Raw genomic sequence first — 24,484 nt, 5'->3', positions numbered from 1 at the left:
CTGCAGCTAATGAAAACACTCCTTTACGTTTCCTTACAGAAGCATTATTATATTTTAACTGGCATCGCAGCAGCCTGGTTATAAACTTCAGATTCCTTAGCAGAGAAAACATGGGCATCTGTTTGTCACACAGATTTGATAGGAATCGGCTTAGATATTAGGAAAGAACATTTGGTAAAAATGTCTAAAACAACCGTGATGATGTTTGGAGGACCAAACAAGCAAAGGTTTAGATCTTACCTGCAGACCGGTAGGAGGTCTTCAGGTCTTCAGGTCTTCAGGGTCACAACCTGCTTCGTTTCTTCCAGCCTGGATTATGATCAACGTCTCTATAACTAACACTGAAGTTTCATTTCAGTTTCTCATCATATCCTGTTCTACAGCCAGCAGACTGGTCCATGTTTGTGGCTGCAACACGACCACTGTTTTGTGTAAACAAAGGAAATTTTGCAGAGGACGAATTCTCTGTAAGTGAACCTAAATGCGTGTTTAAAGTTAGACGGTTTAGCGAAAACCACAGCACAAAAACATCTTGGTACAGATGTAAGAAAATCTGTCCATTCACTTTTCACCTGACAAACAACCCGTCTCTGCAGGCAGGTTCAGACACAGACGGGTCAAAGGTCAGGAACGCTCCTAGACGGGCTACAAGCTAGCAGACATCCAGAGTCTTGCTCAATGGCACCTCAGCAGTGTGTATGGTTCCAGATATTTATTGATTACAGCATCTTGGGAGGACATAGGGTCATAGTCCAAACACAAAGAAGAGTCAAACACAAAATACAAAGACGTAGAATACTAAAACAGCAAAGGGAAGTCTGTACATGATCAGACGGTGAGACACAAGGAAACTTTCAGCAGTTCACTCGCTCCCAGACTTCCTCTGGATCAAAAACAAAACTCCAAACGTCCCGGTCAAACTGTCCACAGCTTCCTCCCGGGACAGCAAATGAAAACGGGTCCATAAATAAAGTCCTTTATGTAGAATCCTGTGTCAGAACGGATTCTAGTGTTTGATTCAGCCTCTTCAAACATGGGTCTCATTCCATGTCTCAGCTGACAGTCAGTTCATCTCCACTGGCTGAACCCTGTCCTACCAGACTCTGTCCTCTGTCCTCTATTCAGGTGAGAGCTCTTTGTCCGTGCCTCAGCCCGAGGACAGCTGTTGGCTCCAGGAGTTCAGCTGGAGGCTACGAGCTCTGCACGGCGCTCTGAGGAGCCGACGACTCTGTAACGACAGCAGCAGCATGAGGTTAAACAAGGGTTTTAGGCTAATTAGCGAATGTTAGCACGTCAACACAATGAGCTCAGAAGGAGAACATGAAGACTATTAAACCTGCTAGACATCCAGGTGTGTGGTACCATGACTCACTGTAACAACTGATGACCTTACTACAGCTTCACTGACCTGCTAGCATGACTGGAGGATCTGTTTGTCCATTAATTAGAGCTAGGATACGTTAGCTTAGCTTTGAATAAAGGCTGGAAGAAGGGAGAAACTATTAGCTTAGCTCTGTTCTGATGACAACATCAAATATTCCAGTTAAATGAAGAGAGGAAACCTGTCACATGGTCTTTTTTTTAGATAAATAAGCAAATGTTAGTGTTTCAGTCACAACATGATGTATTTGGTTAGCTCAGTTAATTCATGGGAACCAGTTCAGTTTACGTTTACTGCAGAAATGAAGCCAAGAGAAACTCAGATGAGGTTTACTGAGTTCATGAGGAAACGGCGCCATCTTGTGGCAAACACAAACTCTCAGGTGGACATGTTGAGACGTGTGCTGAGGTTTTCAGAGCTGCTGGATGATAAGTTACTATACGGGTTAAGATATTGTAATCTAGTCTTATAGTATGTAAGTTTTCAACACCCCCATCCTTCCATTTCGCCTTCGCTGTTCTCATATGAAGTTACTCGTCCGTTAGCTCGCCAACCGTTCCTCCTCTGTGGCTTCTGGACACCGACAGATGTCCAGCGGGGACGTTCTCACAATTTTTCTGTAAGCTGCTACAACTTGAACAGCAAGAATCTGGAGTACACAACTTCCCGTGTCACAGGTTCAAGCTCACAAGTTCCATTTGAAGGCAGCGAGGATGTGTTAAATTTAGGAAGGTTGTGAAGAAACCGGCTTCAGAGACGTTCAAGAATCTGACAGGAGAGATGGACGGTGTTTGACCGACTGTCAATATACTACAATGACGACGCTCTTCTGCTTGGATCGATGATATCACAAAGAAACTTGGTGTATATGAGTGTTTCCTCCACTTATTTAGTTGAAACCTTTCTTGTAGCCAGGTTGACTCAACATTTCTTGGCTGAGTAAAATAACTTCTGTCCTGCTCATCGTCAGCTTGAGGTTTCCAGTGAAAGGAGGTGAACTGTCAGTGAATGTAGCTGGACACCGAGGTGAACGGGTTGGTGGTTGGTGGTAGTGAGTGAAGGATTCAAATATTGTATAAATTATTAAGGGTCTGTATTTAAACTGGAGCTACCAGAGCTTTAGTCTTCAACGTTCCACATGGTTCTGTTGTGTCGTTACCTGTGTGCAGCGTGGTCGTCTTTATCCGGCTTTCCTCCAGCGTCACGAAGCCGCCGCCGCTCTTCTCTCCTTTGTCTCCCGTCCCGATATCACAGGTCAACACCACGATGGGACCTTTCCCTCCCTTCAGATGGATCTGGATGCTATCCTGCAACAACACACACAAAGAAAAACATTTTTTTAAAAAAAAGAACACCTCAGCTTTCATCTCATCGTCTCACGAAACGTCCATGACAGTTTATGAACACATTAGATCAGATCCTCTGAGTTTACCTCTTTAGGTGCCGGGACCTCCAGCTTGGTTTCCTCTGGAGCTTTGACGGCGATCAGCGTCTGCTCCTGGAAGGCTCCGAGGCGGCTGATGTCCTCGTGAGTGACGTAGGCCAACGTGCAGGAAAAGTTAAAGAAAACTACAACTTCCTGATCAATATTTAACATCAGACACGGAGCAGAAACTGGTATTTTAATCCATGTCATAAAACAGTGAATAATGAAATGTAATGGGGAAAAATGGGGATAAATTAATGGATTATAATCACTCTCCTCTGTTTTTATTCTGTTTCTTGTCGTCAAATTTAATCTGAAATAACTTCTTTGGCCACTTGGGGGCAGCAGAGGCTCTTCATCGTCATTTAATCTTGTGCTGCCACATTAGAAGTGAATCCGTCCTATAAAAGTATTAATATCTGTCTTTTTAGTTGTTTCACAAGCTAGTAGCTGATTAGGAATCCAAGGTTTGGTGCAGAGGCAGACGGCAACAATGCAATTAAAAGTGAAAGTACTTCCTGGTTTCTGGGGCTGTGCAACCCTTCCTATGACTTTTATCGAGAAGAACCTGACTCCTAAAAGACGTTGGAAACTAAAACCCAAGTTTGCGTACATGGAAATCTATTCAACAACCAGGAAGAGAAGCTGCAAGCCTCACTACTGGCGATGGCCTCTGACCCTGGTCCGGCGTGAAAGGATATGCAGAGTTGTTCAGGTCGTCGGTCATGTCAAAGAGCTGCTTGGCGCAGCTTTTGATGAGCGTGTCCAGCGTGTCCTCCACCAGCTTCAGGTTCTCCAGCTCCCTCTTGGACTTCTGCTCTTTCCTCGGCAGGAAGCTGGAGATGGGCGTCTTCCCTCTGGACGGACAGAGAGCGGGTTTAGTGCGACGCTTAGAGGCAACAGAACGGGACGTTTATACCGAAGAGCTTAAAGAGCTTTTAATGGTTTAATATGTGTGTCAGTCGATAATTACCAATAAAAGACAGTAAACATTTAAACTATTGTCTTGATTTAGTGTTTAAGTCTCAAACATTTAGTCTCATTGAGGCTGTAAAGTAAAACCTGTGTGTGATTTGTAGATTTAAACCCATTTAATCCTCTCTGGTTCACTCACATCCACCTGACCCTGTTGGCCGACTCCTTCTCCACCAGCCTGATGCCGTCCAACACGTTGGTGATGTCGTAGACTCGCCGCCTGCGCGTCTTCAGGTTCGTGGTCACCTGCCGGAGGTCCAGCGTCCCGTCGGGAGCCGCCAGCAGCAGCTCCAGGAAGCGCTGCGTCAGCATTCCCAGGGACACGTCTGAAGGCAACACAGCACCTGAATGCAACACCTGACGTTTTCTTTCTAAAGATACTGAGATGAAATAAAACAGCACAAACCTTGTCTGTTTTTCGGAGGCATCGGCGAAGACAGGAAGTCACTGAAGAGAAAGAAAGAGTGTCGCATGTTAAGAGCTGCTCACAGGCAGGAATGATTACTGAGAAACAGATTTATTTTGACCCAATTTAGTGTAAATTCAAAATGCGTCTGTCGTCTGTCATAAGAAAACATGAGGAAGAGTTTCTTCACCTGGTCTCCTTCACTGCTGGAGCTTTCTTAGCAGCTACGTCCTAGAGTGAAAAACAATAGAAGAACAGGAAGTCAAAGATCAGAACGGAAGAGCTTTAAATTAAAAATCTGATTTACAAATTTAATCAGGTCCAGGCAGAAAATAAAAACAGAACGACTTGATTCATAGAACCTGTTCCTCTGAACCCAGCCATGCCGTGCATCGCACTAAAGCACGGGTGTCAAACATGCGGCCTGTGGCCCAAAACTGGTCCACCAGATGGTCTGATCTGGTCCGCGGAATTAATTTGCAAAAGGAAAAGGAGAAGAAGAAGGAACAGAGACAAGAGGACGATTAGAAAGAGAAGGAGGAAAATGAAAAGGAGAAAGAAAGGAGGAGGAGGAAGAACAGGAAAGAGCAGATGAAGGTGGAGAAGAAGATGAAGGAGGAGGAGGAGGATCAGGAAGAAGGAAGACGAAGATGGGCGAGAAGGAAAAGAAGGAGAAAGATGAGAAAGAAGAACGAGAAGGAGAAGAGAGGAAGTGAGAAAGGAGGATGATTAGATAGAGAAGGAGAAGAACGATTAGAAGGAGGAAGATGAAAATGAGAAAGAAAGGAGGAGGAGGAGGAAGAAGAACAAGGAAGAGCAGAAGAAGGTGGAGAAGAAGAAGAAGATGAAGGAGGAGGAGGAGGAGGATCAGGAAGAAGGAAGACGAAGAAGGGGGAGAAGGAAAAGGAGGAGGAGAACGATGAGAAAGAAGAACGAGAAGAAGAAGAGAGGAAGTGAGAAAGGAGGATGATTAGAAAGAGGAGGAGGAGAAGAACGATTAGAAGGAGGAAGATGAAAATGAGAAAGAAAGGAGGAGGAGGAGGAAGAAGAACAGGGAAGAGCAGAAGAAGAAGGAGAAGAAGATGAAGGAGGAGGAGGAGGAGGAGGACGACGACAAAATGGAAGAGAAGGAGGATTGAAAATCAGAGAGAAGAAGAAGAAGAATGAAAGAGAGGAGGAGAAAGATGCACTAAAACAAAGAAGGAATCTGGAGTTGTGTTGTTGTGTTGTTGTGTTACTGGTCCGTCCTCCTTGAGATCAAATGTGGTCCCTGAATTAAAATGAGTCTGACACCCCTGCACTAGAAAATGTCCTCATTACGTCCGTCTCACCCGCTTTGGTGGACTCCACGAAGGAGGTCCTGGTGCAGGAGGCTCCTGTTTAGCAGGACCGTCGTCTCCACCTTCGTCTCCGACGTCTTCGTCGTCCCGGCCGGCGGCCCACTGGTCCTCTTCCTCGGACGACTCGGCCCCCCAGGGGCTGATCATGCCCAGGGAGCCGTCCAGGCAGGGGGGCATGATGGGAATGGCGTCGCTGTGGACCCCGTGCTTGGAGATGTCCTCCGGCAGGAAGTGGTCCTCACAGATCAGACACTGGTCCACGGACTCCTGCTTCTCCGTCTCCCTCAGGGCAGCGAGCCATACCTGAGCAGAGGCACCGGGGGGGGGGGGTTACTGCAGGTGTTTATCCACCAGTCTACTAGTAGACTACTCAGTAGACCCAGTAGTAAGTGACATCCAGCTATAAATTAAGGTTTACTGGAGTTAAACGAACAAAGTCCAAGCTTCAAATCTGACCTAATGTCACACCGACTGTGAAACTGTCTCACTGAAACTGGACTGAACATAAACACACGACCACACAATCATACACAGATCAGCCAGAACATTATGACCACTGACAGGAGGTTTTGTATTCATATTTTTTGTTACTATAAAGTCTCATTTCCTAACACTGTACAGTGATTTCTATGACTGAGTTTACATGGACTTTAGTATCCTGGTTTTGTGTTTGTCCATGTAAACACCATTTCCCGAATTCAGAAACCCGGTTCTGCCCATTTGCTACCTGGAGTACTCCGATAGAAGCCGGGATACTGGAGCATGTATACACCTTATCCCGATCTCTGACGGTTGCCCACTGTCTGCGCAGGCGCGAGTGACGCCAAGTGACGCACTAGATATACAAACAACATGGCGGTAACGAGAACTTCTCACCTTTGCAGCGACGAAGAGACAGAATTTTCCCTTAAAGTAATGAAAGAACTAAACATAACGACGTGTTTAGATGCAGAAAACACAGAAATGCCGACATATTCAAGTCTGTTGCGGAAAAGCTACGTGACGCTGGTTTTCCACAAGTTAGGCCGCGTTGGAAAACATTGGAAAACAAAAGACGTAAAAGACGTAACACGCGCATGCGCAGAAACGGGTTACTGGTATTAATCATGTATACGGGGATATGAATAACCGCCGGGTTTCTCTGTGTTCCATGTAAACACCATATACCAGATAAGCCTCAAAACCAGGATACTAAAGACCAAATGTAAACTCAGTCTATATTTTATACTTCTTTTTCCTCCTTAACCACCTCAACTGTTGACTCTGAGAGCCCTGCACAAGACTTCCAATGTGCCTGGACTGTTGGTTTACGCACAAATGGCCAAATAAAGAACCTTGAACCTTGAACTTGAACCTTGAGGAGAAGTAAATAACATTTAAACCATCTTGTGATAATTCGACGTTCTCCTGATAAACTTTTGGACCTGGCATTCATTGGCGTGTCCAACAAAGGTTCAAAAAAGGCAACTGGACTTGTAGAGTTTTTTTTTAGAAGACATTTCACCACTCATCCGAGTAGCTTCTTCAGTTCTAGGGGACTGATGGGAAGTCCCCCCCCCCCAACAACAGCTAAATACCCAGTCGTTAATGGAAATTAGCTGCACCAGCAAGTTTTTTCAGGAGGAGTTCCTATTTAAACCTCAGACTTCCCATCAGTCCCCTAGAACTGAAGAAGCTACTCGGATGATGAGTGGTGAAACGTCTTTTTAAATAAAACTCTACAAGTCCAGTTGCCTTTTTTAACCTTTGTTGGATCTACCATGACCTGGATGACTGAGAACCTTCACAGACATTCATTGGTGTGGATGTTACTTAGACATGTAGCACCCACCTAGACCAGACCAGGCACCCCCACCCCATAGCAATGACACTCCTTGATGGCAGCAGGAACAAAAACACTTTAGGAACAACTCAAAAAAACATGAAGAACAGCACAAGGTGTTCACCTGGCCTCCAAATCCACTAGATCCCAAACTGATCCAGTATCTGTGGGATGACCCACTAGTAACATTGCGTTTCCAGACACCACAGGACACCCTCAGAAGGTCCGTGTCCATTCTCTGATGAGTCACCACAAGGGAGACCTACATGATATCAGGGATCGCCTCATGAGTGTATTTATAGATTTAACTCATACTCTGTTCTCTGTTTGCGTCTTTTTGTAAGTATCCGTCTGCACGTTTGCACACATGCACTTCATGCTCAGTCCTTTTGATTGTGCATAGTCCTACGTCTTCATGTTGCTGCCTGACAATAAAAACTTCTTTGACCTTTTGATTAAGAGTCTGCATAAAGTTTTTAATGTATATAGTTATGGGAAGTAACCATCTAAAGAGTGCACATTATAAACCTAACACCCTACCTGTTCCTTCCCTGCCTGGCCGCTGGCGCGTCTCTGCGCCCTGTCCCTGCCGCGGACGGACTCCTTTTTGCCGCCCTTGAGTCTCTTAGCGGGACACGAGGGGAAACCGAACACGGACGGAGCGGCCTCGGGCTTCAGCCTGTTGGTGCGCCGGACCACCAGCCTCTCCGCCTCGAAGCACCCCTTCTCCACGTAGTCGTCCGCCACAAAGTGCTCGCTGCACACCCTGGCCCCCCTGCCCACCTTGGGCCCCCTGCCGCCCACCTTGGGCCCCCTGCCGCCCACCGGAGGGCCCTCTCTCCGCAGGGCCTCCAGCCAGCGCGCCAGCACCGCGCGCCGCTTCAGGGGCAGTTTGTGGAAGTGGACGTGTTTGCCCCTCGCTTTGAGCCTGTAAAACGCGTTAGTGCAGCCGGCGGCGATGCAATAGTGACCTCCCTTTCGTATCCCGGTGCCCCGTTGCTCGTCTTCCTCCATCTTTCACTGACTGAAACTTATCTTTTGCTCCGTGTTTCACTCTCAACCAACCCCGTGACATCAGAAGGCAAGATGGCGGCCCCCTTGTGCTCCCAGTTTAACAGCAGACATACACCTTTATATATAGTATTTAACAGTATGTTATTATTGCTGTAGCTTAAGTGAAATAGTCTATATCTGCTAATGCCACATAGGTATCTATAGCTAGTGTGTATTTAGCTAGTGAGCTAACGCGTCTCTTAGAAGCAGGGCCCTTTAAACTGACGCTATGCTAGCATCAGGTTAGCATCTTGTTAGCCGACAATAATGGAGGCAAAACAAGGGAAACGCTTGTTATCCCAGTAGAGGCCTTGTGTCTTGTGTCTGTATGCTAGCTCCAGACAGAGTACCGGGTCCGTACCTTGACTCGGGCGGGGTCTTTGGGGAATCTGAAGAACCTCTTCGGTGGTCTGTTGAAGATCCCCCGGTTAACGGTCACCGCACGGTTCGGACACCCGGAGACGACACACTTCACCATTCTTCACCAACCGTCTTCTTCTTCTTCTTCTTCTTCTACGACCCAGACCTAACCGAACCGGGGCTAACCGTTCATCGCAACAAACCGTTATAACCGTTAGGGTCCAAAAAAGAAAAACAATCGCCGCAGCGTGAAGTGTTCGGGTTTGTTTATGTTGTTTTTGTTTTTTTTTCAGACCGGAAGCGGATTGGTTTTGACCCGGAAGTAGAATGATGCTGGCGCCAAATTTGACCCCCTGCAAACCGGATGTGGCTAAAACAGTATTCCGGTCTCACTAAAGGAGCTAAAACTATTATTTTCCAATGGTTTCAGCTTATTTTCATCAGATTATAAAACAGTTTAATAAAAGACAGTGACTGTTGTACTAACATACAATATTAAAACTCTGCTCTAATAAACAAGATGAGAATGAAATTTGGACGAAGCATGAAGTTCCATCAATAATATGTATTTTTTAAAAAGAGTCAAATTTAGATAAAAGATTATAGGTTTGTTTTTCCGTTTAATCGCACCACGCTCCACACTCCAGTCCAGTTTGTTGCAATGAAGCACCTTCAAGCTGGTCTGCCAACCACCATTTATAAACAAAAAAAGAAGAAGAAGCAAGTAGAGCTCCCCCTGGTGGCTGGCTGCAGTATAGGTCATAAGCTCCACCTCCTCCATAAGCCCCACCTCCTCCATGTTAGTGGGCGGGACTTATGGTGAAATGAAACACTAAAATACATGTCAAATATATATTTTTTCAAGGATGGTTTCTGTCTCAAGTGCCATTTTTTTGAATAAGTTTTGTTTTAGTTATTTGACGCTATAGAAACAGGATGTGACATAATGGTGACTATGAGTTGCCATGCCAACCACTCCTTAAAGCGGAAAATAGCATCAGTTTGGCCAATGAGAAGAAGTGGAGACGTGTTGTCCATATTTATATATAGTCTGTGCCTGGAAAGATGAAAAAAAATTAAATTCGTTCACCAGCTTTCAATACAAGAACGGCTCGTAATCAGTGTTGCAACACAAGATTTATTCAGAGCAAGAGATGCCAACACCAGCATGATAAAAATTGTACAAACTTCACAAGTCAAATTAAAGTATCACGTAGCTACTCGTGACCTTGAACATACAGCAAAAATATCAACAAAAACTCATGCCATGTGGTAAGAAAAAACTGCTGAAAGTCTGCGAGTAACAGAGAAGAAGGGGTAAAAGGAGAGAAAAATGAATGTTGTATAAAAACCCCTTATCAGTGCACTGCTGAACAGAAACATCTTCATAAACGGATGATTTCACAAATATTCATATGGATTTTTCTTTTGCATTCTAGCATGTCATGTTAGTGTTGAGATTCTCTATGTAAATAGTTACATTTCAGCTTTTACATCTGATATTACAATATCTAGTCTATTGACTGTCATTAAGTGGCAGAATTGTGCTTTAACTCCCATTTCCTTTGTTCTCAGTAAGAATAACTGACTAAATAAAAATACAAGCTGTCAGTCTATCTAATGCAGTAGTTCACTGGCAGGAAGCTGCAGACGCAAAGCTCTGGGCAGAGATGTGAAGTCAAGGGAATGAGACTTTGCAGTAAGAGTCCTAAGAAGAAACATCTTTAAAGGAAAACTCCCCCTGTTTGCAGTTTGGTGATTTTTTTCTTCCTATGGAAAATCAAACTTCAGTTCCACCAAAACAACAAATATCAAACAGCAGAAAAACATCCGGTTTTAGGTGTTTAGGTTGTTTTATGTGTTATATGTCATGTTGACCACATTTACCAACAATCTGCCTGAAAGTTTCACATATTCAGGAGGTTTGAGGTCGTTACTTGAATTTAAGGAGTCAGTTCTCACAGTATATATATTTTTCCTTTCTAGCCAATCTGTTTCCAGGTTCTAAAATATCCAAGTCCAACCACTTGCACATGATTACAGTCAAGAGGAATACAGTTTAGCTTTGTGTTCACAGTAAATTGAATTGTCAGAGTGCCATTGCTCTTAAGCAACTCTTGGGACAATGGGGAACTTTAAATTTAAGATTTAAAACAATAAAAAAATTAGAGTATCTTATCTGAGTTGAGAGAAAAGGACCAATTCCTTGTTGGAAGCGGTCAACGGCAAGTTCTGCTTTAAAGGACTAATGTGTATGATGTAGTGGCCTCTAGTGGTGAGACTGCAAAATGCAACCAACCAAATACCCCGCTCTAACCCCTCCCTATGATGGCCTCTTTTAAAATCTGGCTCTCATTATTTGAAAAGTTGATACTAATATTACTACTGCATTCACACCTGGGTGTAATGGTGCAGTTTCACATTTGCTTAATAAAGAAATAACCCTGAAATGTGGCGTTTCAGACAAACATCCGTCAAAGTGGTTTGGTGTTTGTTTAAAATGAAAGTAGATCAGAGGGGGAGTTTTCCTTTTTTTGCCCCAGGTTTCTTTCAAACAAGCGTCGCCATCACAAACTCTCGTCGAAGTCACAGTTTCCACAAACTCGCTGTACAGTTTTTGCTTCGTTTACCACATGATAATACTTTTAACAAACTCCAGTAAAGTGCATGCATGATCGAAAACATACGCCGTCGGTGCTGTGATCCCAGACCGAATGTCGTCGTCGTAAGGCCGATTCAGATCAAATACTCACTGCACAAACATCACCACTGCTGGCTCTGGTTTTTCAATTCATCTTTTCAATAACCATGATAATTGTTTAAAAGAGAAAAGCGGTGCTTAGTCTTCATGTCGTCTGGCGTCATGTCCCGTTTTGTGGCTCAGACAGTAAAAGATGATTGGAAAGACGTTTTTCTACAGAACGAGTGCAATATACAATGACGGATGGGGACGTTTGACCCTGTAAGTCCAGCGGAGCCGTCAGCCTTTAGAAAGAAAACGCGTATCTACACACCCCTTTTCCTGCTAAGTGCCTCTTAATCTACAATAAAAACATCAAAACATGGAAACAAAAGGTGTCCCTGTGCAAAGTCAAACATGACAGAACCAAAGTCCTCTCACCCGTGTCAGATTCCTAAAACATGATTGTAGTAAAAGGTTTATACAAAAACGCAATACATTTATAGTTCGTAAAAAGATCTCTCAGCTCTTTGCTAGTTTAATTCATAAGAAATTGCATATACCCAAACATTTTTTTTTTCATATAGATTGCATCCCATATCTAAACAAACGATTTAATATTACCATACCAATATTGCTGACACGTTGTCCTATTAGCTAGTCAAGGTTGATGGTTTAAAATAAATTCACGATGGCAGATTGTCTCCTACGTTTTCCGCAGCCTTTTTCCACTTTGAACAGAGAAGAAGTCGAACAGGACGGTCTGAAAACGAAAACAGCTCTGAAGGGGATGATGGGATTTTGCACCACAAAGTTTCCGTGTCATGATGTTTGAGATCTTCTTGCTTACAGCGTCGGCTCGTCTGATAACTTTTAGATTTACAGTAACATTAGTGTCCACCTCTGGACATTTTAAAAAATAAAAATTCAATGAACGACTTCCCGCTCTCAGGCTCGTGAGGAATAAAAAGCCTCTCAGGAGTGATTGCTCGTCGTGTTCCCCTCTGCTCCCTGTTGAACCCGTGACGCCCAGTTTTTTCATGTATGTAAATCGCATTAAAATAAGAAATGATTCAAGCTAAGGGTGCTCCGATCAATCGCAAAACCGCCTATTTATCCGCCGATGTTTCACCTAAATAGTCCGATCTGCGACGTCAATAACAGCCAATCAGAGGACGCAAGAATCGTAAGATAATTTCCCATCACGCACCAAAAAATATGGACTCAAGTGCAAGTGTAGCTAACAATTGACTTTGTAAACGGGGTTTCTTCTAATACTGGAATCTATTTTTGAGGCGTCATGGTCTAACATCTATATTTTACTTTTTCCTATTTTTTAATTCATAAAATATATTTATTTTCTATCAACTATCCAGGTTCAGTATTCCTAAGAATCTGTTGGAGAAAAAAAACTCTTATTACAATTATAAATGAGTCAAAATAAAGATTTTTTTTAAAAGCCTGTGACTGATATCGGCCGATTGCGCTTTCCTGCAAAAATGCTGATCGGAGCACCCCCAAATTCAAGCTTACAGTAAATAAATACATACATATACACTAGAATGTGCATACATTAGCAGCTATAAACAGTACATCACATTATATTAGGTCATATGAAAATGTACAAAACGTGAATGTTCGTTTAAAACGTTGTTTTTCAAAGCAAGGCAACGACAATCAACATAATAAAAAAGAGATACCCATGGAGTTGAGAGCATAACCGCAGAAGAAATAAAATAACTATGGTAGATTACAGCAGCAAAAAACAACCCATTCCCTTCTTATTTGATTTTTTTTTTTCATCACCCCTCCCCCCATGTTGTTTTTGCTTTGCATTTGTTATTTTCGGCCTCCGTCAGGGCTACACTTGGATCCCCTGAACGGCCTGTTTGATGTTCTCCAGCAGCGCCTTGTTCTCCGGGCTCTGGTACTGGTCCTGGTGGGTGTACATGTCTGTCAACGTACTCACGTATGTGTCAAAGTTCTGTTCATTCATTGGCTCCTGGGAGGGGAAAGAAACCCATGAAGAAACAAACAATCAGGCACGTTTGGGGGAGGCGCTCGCAGTCACTCATATTTTCATTGTGGGAAATGTTTGGAGGACGGGAGGAAGGGAACAGCATCAGGAAAGCATGGCTCACAATTTCACTGAAACACTCCCTTTTTAATGCATTTCTAGTATCATATGTAACAATCAGCTCGTCGTCTACAAACTCCAAATCATGCAGAAATCAGGAGAGGGATGGTTAGCTGATGGGCAGATGGAAAGTTAATGTTTAGCACATGGAAAATCAGGATGTTAAAAACTAATGGGAGGTCAATGGGCGGATGACAGAGACAAAACTAGATTCTGTGACTTAAATATTTCTCAGAGACGAAGCAGCTTTGGCTTTATAAATAGTTTAATTGGTTGTCCGATAGTTGTGGTGTGCATCAAGGCTAAATGTTAGGCCCACTTCCTTTTAGCTTATCTGTGTTATTATAATTGGATAACTTACATTTTTTTCAAGATGGTTACTTAGACAGCTTTACCGTTAGGTGTCAGTATATCGCTTAATTTCACCAGTTTCCACTGAAAATAAATTGTAACCCTACTCTTTTGCCACCAGTGTAAATCATAGACTGTATAGGGAAATGAACGACGCGTCTCTACTTCCTTCCATTTGTCAAAATGACGCTAATATCCCGGGGATACCAATGTCCAATCCACTAATGAGAAGGAGGTGGAGCTTATGACCTACAGTGCAGCCTCCAGCCACTAGGAGGAGCACCACATGTTTGGGCTTCACATCAAAAGGAGCTATCATGGCATCCATTCCTTATACAGTCTATGGTGTAAACACAGCATAAAGGTGCAGGGGATATGTCTGTAAAGGTTCTCAGTCAATCAGGTCATTTATCCGGAATAAATAAGCTGAAACAAGGGCAACTGGACTTGTAGAGTTTCTTGAAGATGTTTCATTCAAGTAGCTTTTTTAGTTCTAAACTGGTGGGGTGTTAGGGTTTGAATAGGAACATACGTAGGCGTCTGCAATTAGAAACTCACATGACTAGGGTTAGCTAACCACCAGATACTCACTTGTAGTTGAAGGAAAGTGTTTTGATGTTGTTTTCTTTCCCCAATGAATGATATTATATTGACAAGGGTTCACATCTTGAGACTGGAGACTCTGGCCAACCCACAGATGTTACTATTAACCCCCCCACCAGTCCTTTGGAACCAAGGATGCAACCTGGATGAGTGGCAAAACTTCTACAAGTCCAGTAGCGCTTGTTTCAGAATGATTTGTGGATGCACGAGTGAGGCAAGACCTGCATCTTAAAGATACAAGAAATTATCTCAAATAATATCTGAATCTAGAGCAGCCCCTAATCCATGATTATGAAACTTTGTGTTGACTAAACAAATTCCTCAAGTTTAACTTCAATTTGGAGTGAAAAGCCAGAGGTCTGATTCGATCTCAAATGGGACTAAAATTATTTTAAAGACAGTTTTAGCTACTAAGATACTAACGATGGGTAAAGCACTAAAAAGGCATCAGAACACAACTGTGTAGAAGCATCCAGCGGTAGGTCAACTACTATTAATATCACCGCTCACATGTCTGAGTCGTGTACTGCGGTATAAATGGTAACTGTGATGCACCACACTGAGCTGGAGGAGTCGTAGGAGGGAGGGATGACAGTGCAGAAGAGAAGGATAATTGGATAAAGGATAAATGGATCTCTTACTCTGGGAGGCATCTGCAAACAGCAGTTATGCTTTACTGGGGCCTCTTTCTGTGGCAGCGGTCTCTACGGGAGAGGGTGTACAGAGAAGTCTATTAGCCCGCTGGACACACAGCGGCGCTCACAAAGCTTCATGAGCTACACAGCGTCCGTCTTGGCAAGTCACTTCCCCTCCAGCTCTGTTCACACTGCAACGCAAAGTTTCTTGGTCTCGGATTGTTTAGTTTTTTCTTACTTTCATCTGCATCAAGCAAAAGTCTGGAAATGCGCCGTTTGGATTTCGTTATGGGACGTGTTTCCACTAAGAAAGATCTCTGCATCAGCTAGATAGTCCTCCAACCAATCAGGGACATTTTGCTGTAAACTACTTCAACTCCACGTCTCTCAGGTGACATGTAGGACGACTCTTACTCTTCTGTCCATCAGCACCTCGCCCCAAACAATCTGATTGGCCTGACAGATCTTTGCTGGAGCAGAATCAATTCCCAACGGAGAGACTCCAGAACAACTTTCCTCCAGAAACAAATTTATAGGCAGTGGAAGTTCAATAAGAAATGGACTGTACTGTAGCATTAACTGATTTGTTTCTTATTTTGCATAATCTTATAGGCACTAGGGGTCTGCATGAACTGATGAAAGTCAACACCAAGTAGTCTCTGATGAGGTCACTAATAAAAACACAGTAGAAAGTAATGAAATCAGACAGCTCATGTGCTACATACTGTGAGCTACAGATATGTATAGCCTGTATAAAAACAGGCAGCACCTCAGCACCATCAGTAGATGGGATAGTGTAGCAGGTATTTCTCTGAAGCCAATAGTTGATGTTCAGCCTCCTTCTCTTTGTTACCACAGGACACATGGTGAAGTTGTTAACTGACTACTGTTCAGAGGATTCTGACTGTTCCTCTGCTAGCGTTAGCATTAGCCTTTTCAGATGCATTGCAGTAGTACTTTAGTTGTATTTCAGTACTGACATGTTACGGTAGTATGGGCCTCATCTCTAGTAAAGTATTTCCACACGCGTTCCTCACCTGTTTTCTAGGAGGCGGTCATGTTGTTATTGTCACGTGATCAACATGATGCAACCCCTAGTACATACAGATTTATTCAGCTAAGAAACAGCATATGATCAAAGATTTGGATCTGAGAAGGAAGCAGTGTGAACAGAGCTTTAGATTCGGTTTAGTTTTAAGTATTTAAACTGCAGTGATTTCTTAATCTCCAATCCATGAAAACGTGGGAAATATATGAGAAACTGCCTGGAACCATACATTTAAAAAAAAACTGAGCAGGAGGGCTGACGTTCCTTGTTAAGACGGACATTTTTCTTACAGTGTCATGTGATGCAGGGAGTCCAGTTATCAAGGAACTCGGGTTTAAACTGCTTAAAGAGAGATTATCCAATTAGCCCCAGTCTTCCTCCAACACCGAGACAACATGACGTCAAAACAGCCGTGAGCACTTCACTCAAACTCAACCATAAAAAAAAAACAACAAAAAAATAAAACAACAGGGCTTTGTCTTTATGTGGAAATCTGTGAGGCGTTGTAAAGCACAGAAGAAGAAGCAGTAGAAATAGTAGAAGTAGAAGAAGTAGAAGAAGAAGCACAGCATGAACTGCTGAGAAAAAAAAGAGGAAGGTGACGAACAGAAAGAAGCAGATGAAGAAAAACCTGAGTGTCGCTACAGAAAAAGTCCAGAGAAGATTTAAACACAGCAGATGTTAGCAACCGGCCCATGAAAACGTTTAGGATACTCAATATGAAACACAAAGAAACTCACTTATATAAGTTAGAAAATAATCTTTTTAACAAGAGATCTTGATGTCAGTTTGCTTGGACTGAATATTAAAGTAATAAACAATGAAAAGATAGATCCAAATTCAAGATAAATTTGATCCACAAATTTGTGGAAATTTGCTAATTTCTCAAACTAATTTTGAAAAATTAACGATACATCCATTAGAATGATCAAACTGAAAGAATGCACGCCAATTCATAGATTTCAAAGTACTTAATCTAAAACAATAATCATATTAATACAAAATAAAATAAATTCTTTAACAGAATTCAGATGGACTGAATTCAGGACAAAAAAACATCCTGTTCCTGTTATAACAGATCACAATTTATTAATCTGAGCTTTAATCTACCTAAATAAAAGCAACATTCCTCTTTGTATCTGTCTTTAAAGAACTCACAGTGACAATAAACCAGAGCCGATGCGTCTCGGGTGTCTCTGTGAAGCCGACTCCTTTTCTCTTACCATGTGTGGAAGCTGGATGTTGGCTAAGCTGTTGATGAGCGACTGGCTGAGGTTGGCCAGCTCGTGCAGCAGGGAGTCGTTCTGCTGCTCGATCACCTTGTTCTCCTCCTCGATGGACTTCAGGTTGGTCTCCATGGTGGTTATCTGCCACGGAGAAAACTTAATGATACAGACATCCTTTATTGTTTAAGTTTGGCTCAAGTCACATCCACTATCATGGAGGTGGAGCTTATGACCTATACTGCAGCCTCCAGCCACCAGAGGGAGCTCCACGTGCTTTGGCGTCAACTTTAAAGGAGCTGTCATGGCGTCCACATTTTTTACAGTCTATGCATTTGACACCTTTAAAGTTATTTCCTGTCGATATCTTTTACATGGCAGATGTCTCTCAGATGACGTGCACTACTACTGTTCTGTCCATGACCTCATTAAGCCCCGCCCCCAAACGATTTGACTGACCCAACTGATTTTTGCTGGAGCAGAATCAGTTCCTAACGGAGAGACTCCAGAACAACTTTCCTCCACAAACAAATTTATAGGCGGAGGAGGGTCAATAAGGAATTAACTGTACTGCTGCATAAACTGATTTGTTCCTGTTTTACTTCTAGTTCTTACTTTGCATAATCTTATACAGACTAGGGGTCTGCATGAATTGATGAAAGTCAAGTTAACACCGACTAGTCTCTGATGACGTCACTAATAAAACCACAGTAGTGCTACATACTGTGAGCTGCAGATATGTATAGCCTGTATAAAAACAGGCAGCACCACAGCACCATCAGTAGCATTTAATAGTACTCCACAGCGTGTTGTTAGATGGGATAGTGTAGCAGGTATTTCTCTGAAGCCAATAGTTGATGTTCAGCCTCCTTCTCTCTGTTACCACAGGACGTTTGGTGAAGTTGTTAATTGACTGTTCTCCAGAGGATTTGGACTGTTCCTCTGCTAGCGTTAGCGTTAGCCTTTTCAGATGCATTGCAGTAGTACTTTAGTTGTATTTCAGGACTGACATGTCACGGCAGTATGGGCTTCATCTTTAGTGAAGTATTTCCACACAAGTTTCCAGCATAAAAATTTTGAAGGCGGTGAAGTAGGCTTTTATTGTGAAAGCTGTGAACAGGAAGTGTAACTTTTATTGACAGGGTCCTAATGTAGATTGGAAGAGGGTTGAAGAGCCTGAACTAAAAACAGAATTTCCGTCAGAGAGAAGAATCGTAGGGCGGTGAGTTTAATGACTAATATTACTGATGCTGATAAAAGATGCAAAACGGTTCCATTAATTCAGAAAACAAAGAGACTTCTTCACAAACAACAAATATAAAGTTTATAATGTGAAAGTTGGACATAAGGAGTATAAGGAGCATTAAGCATGTATTTTAAACTTTAAAGAATTAATGATTCGTTGTGTTTTTTGAGGCCCAGGTACTGGAATGAATTTGTGCTTTTCCTCTTACAGGACTCTTGATTTATACTTGAGTTTTCATTCTGTACTCCCACAGTAAACAGAAGCCGTCTTACTTGTGTCCTCAGTTTTATCATGTCCGACTCCACTTGATTGTTGGACTCGTTCAGATCTTTGATTTCTTCATCCAGCTGTTTGATTTCTTCATCATTCTCGATGCCTGAAAACAAAAACAAAAAGCTTTCAAACGTACCAAAGACAAATTGAACGCATTTTTGTTTCAGATTTAATCAGATTTAATTTTCTGAGCTCTGACCTTTGCTCGCTCTTTGCTTGATTGTCAGCATTTCCACGCCGCTCATCCTGGCCTTCTTCATGGCTGAGGTGGCTCGGGGACAACCGGAGAGACTGGAACGAAGAATGTTGACCGTGATTATCTATCAGCTGCAAGTTTGAATCTATACCAGCAACAATTGCCTTATTTGGTGCAATGATTAGCAGCTGTTATAGCTTTGCAACGGTGAGCAGAAATCAAACGTCAGACCTCCGGTGGGTCAGGAAGCTCCCGCTGACGTGTCCCGAGCCGTCGCAGCCCGGGGTCGGACAGGTCATCCCGTCCGTCTTGCCCGACTTCCAGACGAACTGGGAGCCGTTGACGTAGCTGTCCTTCTGCCTCTTGGCAGCCAGGGGGCAGCCCGACGCGCTGCGATGAGAGGCGTACTTCCCCGTCACGTGACCCTGTCCATCACAGCCCGGGACTGGACACCTGAGAGGAGGAACAAACAACAGAGGTCTCACTTGGTGCAAATATCATCTGTTTGTAGAGATGTAGGTGACGTAAATGAACATGGGCACAGTTTAATAATTACAGATAGGAGTAAAGATATGTGTGTGCTAGGTAAACTGTTCTAGCGTTGCATTTACACCAGATAAATGGAAAATACTTTGTTTTTATTGTTGTATTTTTAACGAACAAACTCAGTTTAGGTAAAACTGTCAACTTTGCAATCATCAAGGGTTTTCATCACAAACATGACATTGCTGTAGACTGTTGCCACTGTTGCATTTACACTCCTGATGCTAAATGTAGGCCTCTCCGTTGGGGACTGGTTCTGCTCCTGCAAAGATCTGCCAAGCCAATCAGATTGTTTTGGGCGGGGCTTCATGTGGTGACGGACAGAAACGTAACAATGGTCATACATGTCATCTGAGCACCATTGAGCTGAATTTGTTTGGCTCTGATTGGCTGGACGACTTTCCAGCCGTGTGCTGGCTACACCATGCTGAGTCACAGCCCCTCTCCTCACCTACATCCCCCTCCTCCCCCCTTCCGAGGCCTCCACGCCCTCTCTGCAGATAACCTCCTCAACTTTCCAGACTCTCCGCTCTGCCTCCTGCATCCCAAACTGCCCTTGGCCGTGACATTTGTGCTGATTAGAAGGATGTGAGCGTCGGAGGGCTGCTCCCTCACCCCAGCTCAGGTTAAGCTTAATTACGATTCCACCGTTAATGACGGTGGCGGCGGCGGATGGGAACGGAGTGGCGGCAGCTGGCCGCAGACCGACACCGGCCGGCTGAACTTTGGATTATTCGCAAGGTCGTATTGGCTTAACATTACGGCTCCGCTTGAACACAAATGTCAAACGCTCGCTAGCGCTAACCTTTACTGGACCCGGCCTGCTGGGAGCAGGAGGTGGAAGTGCAAGACTGACCATAGATCCCCACTAATATATTCTCGGCTAAAGTTAGAAAGGTCAGCGTGCACAGGCAGCATTTTAAGAGAGCAGATGGATGTTTCTGTCGTCAATATGATGGAGCGTCTCGGCTGTAAATGATTTCAAATCTATACGTACGAAACACCTTAAATAAACGCCAAGCACGTTTTATGAAATAAAGAGCCACTGATTTAAATAGCTTGGGTCTGGTATGGTTCTTTTAGTCAAACAAAGGTTAAGAAATTGAATAATTAGGAACAGATTGATTGTTTCAAAAGTCCCTGTGTTTGTGCACTGCAAGTTCCAAAATTAACTATGAGTCTATTGAATCGTAGTTTTGAGTGTTCAAGTGTTAAACTAGAGATTTAAGATGAGCTCCCCTTCCACAAATAAAAGGAAACTAGTTCTGTTCTGAGCAACGGGCTAAAATTCCTCCAAGCTGCTGTAGACGACTGGTCAGCAACATTTAGGTTACAGCAGATACTGGAAACAAGAGTTCACTTAGGTTAGCGCCTCACAGATATGAACATATGATTCAGTTTCTTCAGTAAACAAATACACAAGTATAATGTGTTTGTTTCATTTGTTTGATTGGGTTCTCTACTTTAAAGAAATGTTTATGTCAAAATGTAGAAAATTCAGAAGGGCATGAAATCTTTAAAGATGCACCATAGATTTTTCGGCATTTTGGTCCAAAGAAATCTTAAACTGTAATCAGAACCATTTGTTTTTGACTGTTTCATTGTCTCAAAAATACTAATATCTGCCTTAAACGAGTCCATAAATACTCTGACATTAACAGCGTTTGTGTTTTATTTTGATCCTGGGCTCGTCTCTTACTTGATTGGCTCCTGGTCGTCCTTGTCCTCTTTGCTGTGGAGGATTTTGATGCCGCTTTTCTTGGCCCGTGGACATCCGGACAGACTGCAGTGAGAGGAAATGTTTTTAAAATCGTCTGCAGAGAAGTTTTGGTAGGTAGTTCATGCGATAAGTGCTGTTAACTGTACCTCCTGTGGGAGGCGTAGTTTCCGGTGATGTGTCCAGATCCGTCACAGCCGGGGGTCGGACACCTGAGGAACAAAGAGCAGGACACAGACCACTGAATGGATACTGTTTGGTAGTTTATTGATCACTATGGACGATTACACGTTGATTTAGACTGACAAAGACCACGCCTTAGTTGATGAAAGGAAGTTTATTCGTAGATAGGGTGTAAGGGAAAATGGATGCTGGGATGGGAGGGGTGCAATGGATGGATGATGGTCTTCAGATGCACAGGAACCCAAGGAGAGAGACTGAGGATTGGGACAAGTCCCCCTGGGTCCTGTAATGAAAGATGGAAGAGGAAGAAAAGAAAAGAGAGGGATGGGGAGAGCTGGGGTTGAGAACTGAGACGAACAGAGAGAGAGAGGGTTAGGACATGGGGCGTGGTCTAGTTCCCAAAGTTACAACAACTTCATCTGTAGACTCACTTGAGTTCCTGTGAGTTGGTCGTCATCATCCCGCGGATGTTCTTGTCGGCCAGCTGACAGCTCGACAACCTGCAGAAGAAGAGAGTCGCTGTTACTGCAACTCAAGTAGTAATTCTACACAAATGATACTGATGGAAGGATTTACTTGAGGAAAAAAGCCCTTGAAGTTGGTGAAACAAGTTAAAAAGAAGAAGCAAATGTTTAACTTTGTGTAGTAAAAATGAACAAAATGATCGAAGACAGATTAGGCTGCTTGTAGAGGGCTGCTTCAGAATATTTAATACTTCTGCCTAAAAATTAATCAAAACATCAGCGGATTTTCACTCAATTCCTGAAAGTAGACGATTACAATTAATCTGCCATTAATCATTTGTTCATATCTGCGAGTTGTAAAAGTCAGCGAAGCCTTGTTTTCAGTATCTGCTGTGACCTCCTTGTAGTCTAAACATTTCCGGTAACTGCTGAACAGTCAGAACAGAACCACTTCCTTCACTGCTTGCTTCAGGTCCTTCCACAACATTTCTATTGGATTAAGGTCAGGACTTTGACTTGGCCGTTCCTAAACATTCATCCTGTTCTTCTTTAACCGCTCTTTGGTAGAACGTCTTGTAATATTATTGTACGTTATGTGTAACATTGGCTAATGTTCCTGTTTGATTGTTTTTTTTTTTGTTATTTCATGCAGAAATGCATCAAGTTTTGTCCGTCCTCGTATAAATCTTGCTGCGTTGAATTCACAGCAATTCAAGTAATGAATCCACTTTGTTTCTGGAACATTTCTGTTTCATTGCACAACTTCGGTTCTTTCAGTCAACTCCCAGATACCTGCTATACCTGTTCATCATTGTGAATGGAGGATATAAACAGAAACAACTATCACTTTGATGCAATGGGAGAAAAATAACCCTTAAGTTTATTTTCCTACCTTCTTCTAGCTTCTAGATTATTTCTGTGCAGCGCGTCTATTTTAAAAGGCTGCTGTGAATCTATTTTCTCGTGAGGTAACGTGTTCCCCTGTAAAAGTAAAGGTGCGGGCGAGCCTTACGTGATGAGCTCCTTCTTGCTCTCCTTGCAGGGCGGGTACTTGTGGTGTTTGGGGCTGGGCATGGTCACCTCGGCCGGGTAGCGCTGCTCGTCCAGCAGCTCCTGGAAGGGGTCCAGCTCGTCGCTCTGGTGCAGGGACGAGAAATAAGACGACTACAACACGTCACTACGAGCTGGTTGTCAGGGAGCAGGTCTACGACATGTCTGCCGCGAGGATTGTGACTAAATTAAAGTTAAAAAAACACTTTAAAAAATCATTCACTGCATGCAACTTGTTTGTTTTCTTGTTTTTCTCTCGTGGCAACAATAGCAACTGATACTTTGATTATACGGCTGTACATTTAGCAGAAAGTTTGCATGTGTATTATTGTGAAGTGCTTTTTTTCTCTCTGCATAAACAGCTTCTGTAATTAAAAGTTTTGCAGGCCTTTTTCTGCAGCTATAAGTTAATGAAAATTCTGTGCATATTGGTTTGCAGCTCATTTCCACATAAATATTTGCCCGTCCTCTGTTTACTACCCTGTGTGCAAACGTTTTCTCATTTTCAATATTTGCCGTTCCTCCCTCACTAAGGTGTCAAGCTTTCAGTGAAATGTTCAAACTCCTCCTGCAGCAGCCAGACTTTGTGAACAAAGAGCACTGCAGTCTGCTCTGCAGTCCACGCATCACACCTCCCCAGTCGGGAGCAGAAATCGTTCAGGACCGTCTGGGAGGAAAATCCCCATCAGTCGCCGAGCTCCGGGCTCCGGCCTCCTCTGCAGCGTCGTGCTTCATTAACAAACGCAATTACTCCCCTGATTAAAACCTTTCACTTCACCGCTCCGCATCCAACGAGGCAAATGTAGCAATTTGCCGCATGGATTGCTCTGTGTGATATCAGATCTGCGAGGATTTAAGGCGTGCAGATGATCTACCGTGTTTTACTTATGTATTAGTGCTGTAATTCGGTGTTTTAATGCACGGCGTTGAGCTCCTGAAGCGTTCACTGGGAGTCTGAGCCATGCAGTGCGGCTTCTGTCCACATGGGAGCGCAACGAGTCTGCAGAGAGAGCCCACCTGCATCCAGCTCTATGAAGCAGGGTTATTTATCAAACTGTAAAGTGAAAGTTTGGACTTAAAAGAAAGATAAATTTGGGAGGAAAACTCATTCGTCAGACTCATTTTGTGCAGAAGGCTCCAAGATTAGAGGTTGAAGGGAATCAGAATAAGGCACGGACCACTCCTGTGGAGGGGAACAGTCGTCTTCAATCTGTCTGACTGTGGATTATTTGTGGGTTCCAAACTCTTAAGAGATGGTTCTGGAACCTTTTCCAGCCTGATGAGCAACAACAACTCTTTTTCTGAGCTCCTCAGAAAGCTCCTTTGTCCGTTGCCATCATACACTTCCACAAACCTGTGTTGTGAAGATCAG

At 43.3% G+C, this 24,484-nt stretch overlaps 2 protein-coding genes across 2 annotated transcripts in view; both read right to left on the bottom strand.

The window, feature by feature from the left end:
• On the bottom strand, window positions 1–8,364 carry e2f6 (E2F transcription factor 6; the record flags this gene model as incomplete). The annotated part of the gene is made up of 9 exons (XM_084560344.1): window positions 1–1,228; window positions 2,541–2,688; window positions 2,814–2,929; window positions 3,510–3,664; window positions 3,922–4,108; window positions 4,189–4,229; window positions 4,379–4,419; window positions 5,520–5,831; window positions 7,891–8,364. 9 exons carry the CDS (start codon window positions 8,362–8,364, stop codon window positions 1,191–1,193), a joined length of 1,512 nt encoding a protein of 503 aa, XP_084416470.1. The 3' UTR covers window positions 1–1,190.
• A 4,939-nt stretch (window positions 8,365–13,303) lies between these two features.
• myt1la (myelin transcription factor 1-like, a) overlaps window positions 13,304–24,484 on the bottom strand; it is a 55,006-nt gene continuing 43,825 nt past the window's right edge. Inside the window, exons 13-22 of the mRNA XM_084560443.1 lie at window positions 23,075–23,226; window positions 22,030–22,098; window positions 21,565–21,627; window positions 21,398–21,481; window positions 19,387–19,608; window positions 19,159–19,250; window positions 18,959–19,062; window positions 17,441–17,584; window positions 15,176–15,238; window positions 13,304–13,445 (exon numbers count right to left, since the gene is read on the bottom strand). Coding sequence (XP_084416569.1) covers window positions 13,305–13,445; window positions 15,176–15,238; window positions 17,441–17,584; window positions 18,959–19,062; window positions 19,159–19,250; window positions 19,387–19,608; window positions 21,398–21,481; window positions 21,565–21,627; window positions 22,030–22,098; window positions 23,075–23,226 — 1,134 coding nt within the window. The 3' untranslated portion in view covers window position 13,304. The remainder of the gene's footprint in view (window positions 13,446–15,175; window positions 15,239–17,440; window positions 17,585–18,958; window positions 19,063–19,158; window positions 19,251–19,386; window positions 19,609–21,397; window positions 21,482–21,564; window positions 21,628–22,029; window positions 22,099–23,074; window positions 23,227–24,484) is intronic.

Source organism: Chelon labrosus (assembly GCF_963514085.1).
Source record: "Chelon labrosus genome assembly, chromosome: 14".
NCBI classification, from domain to species: domain Eukaryota; kingdom Metazoa; phylum Chordata; class Actinopteri; order Mugiliformes; family Mugilidae; genus Chelon; species Chelon labrosus.
Note: the sequence above shows the minus strand (reverse complement) of the source record. Positions and strands in the feature narration are given on the sequence as shown.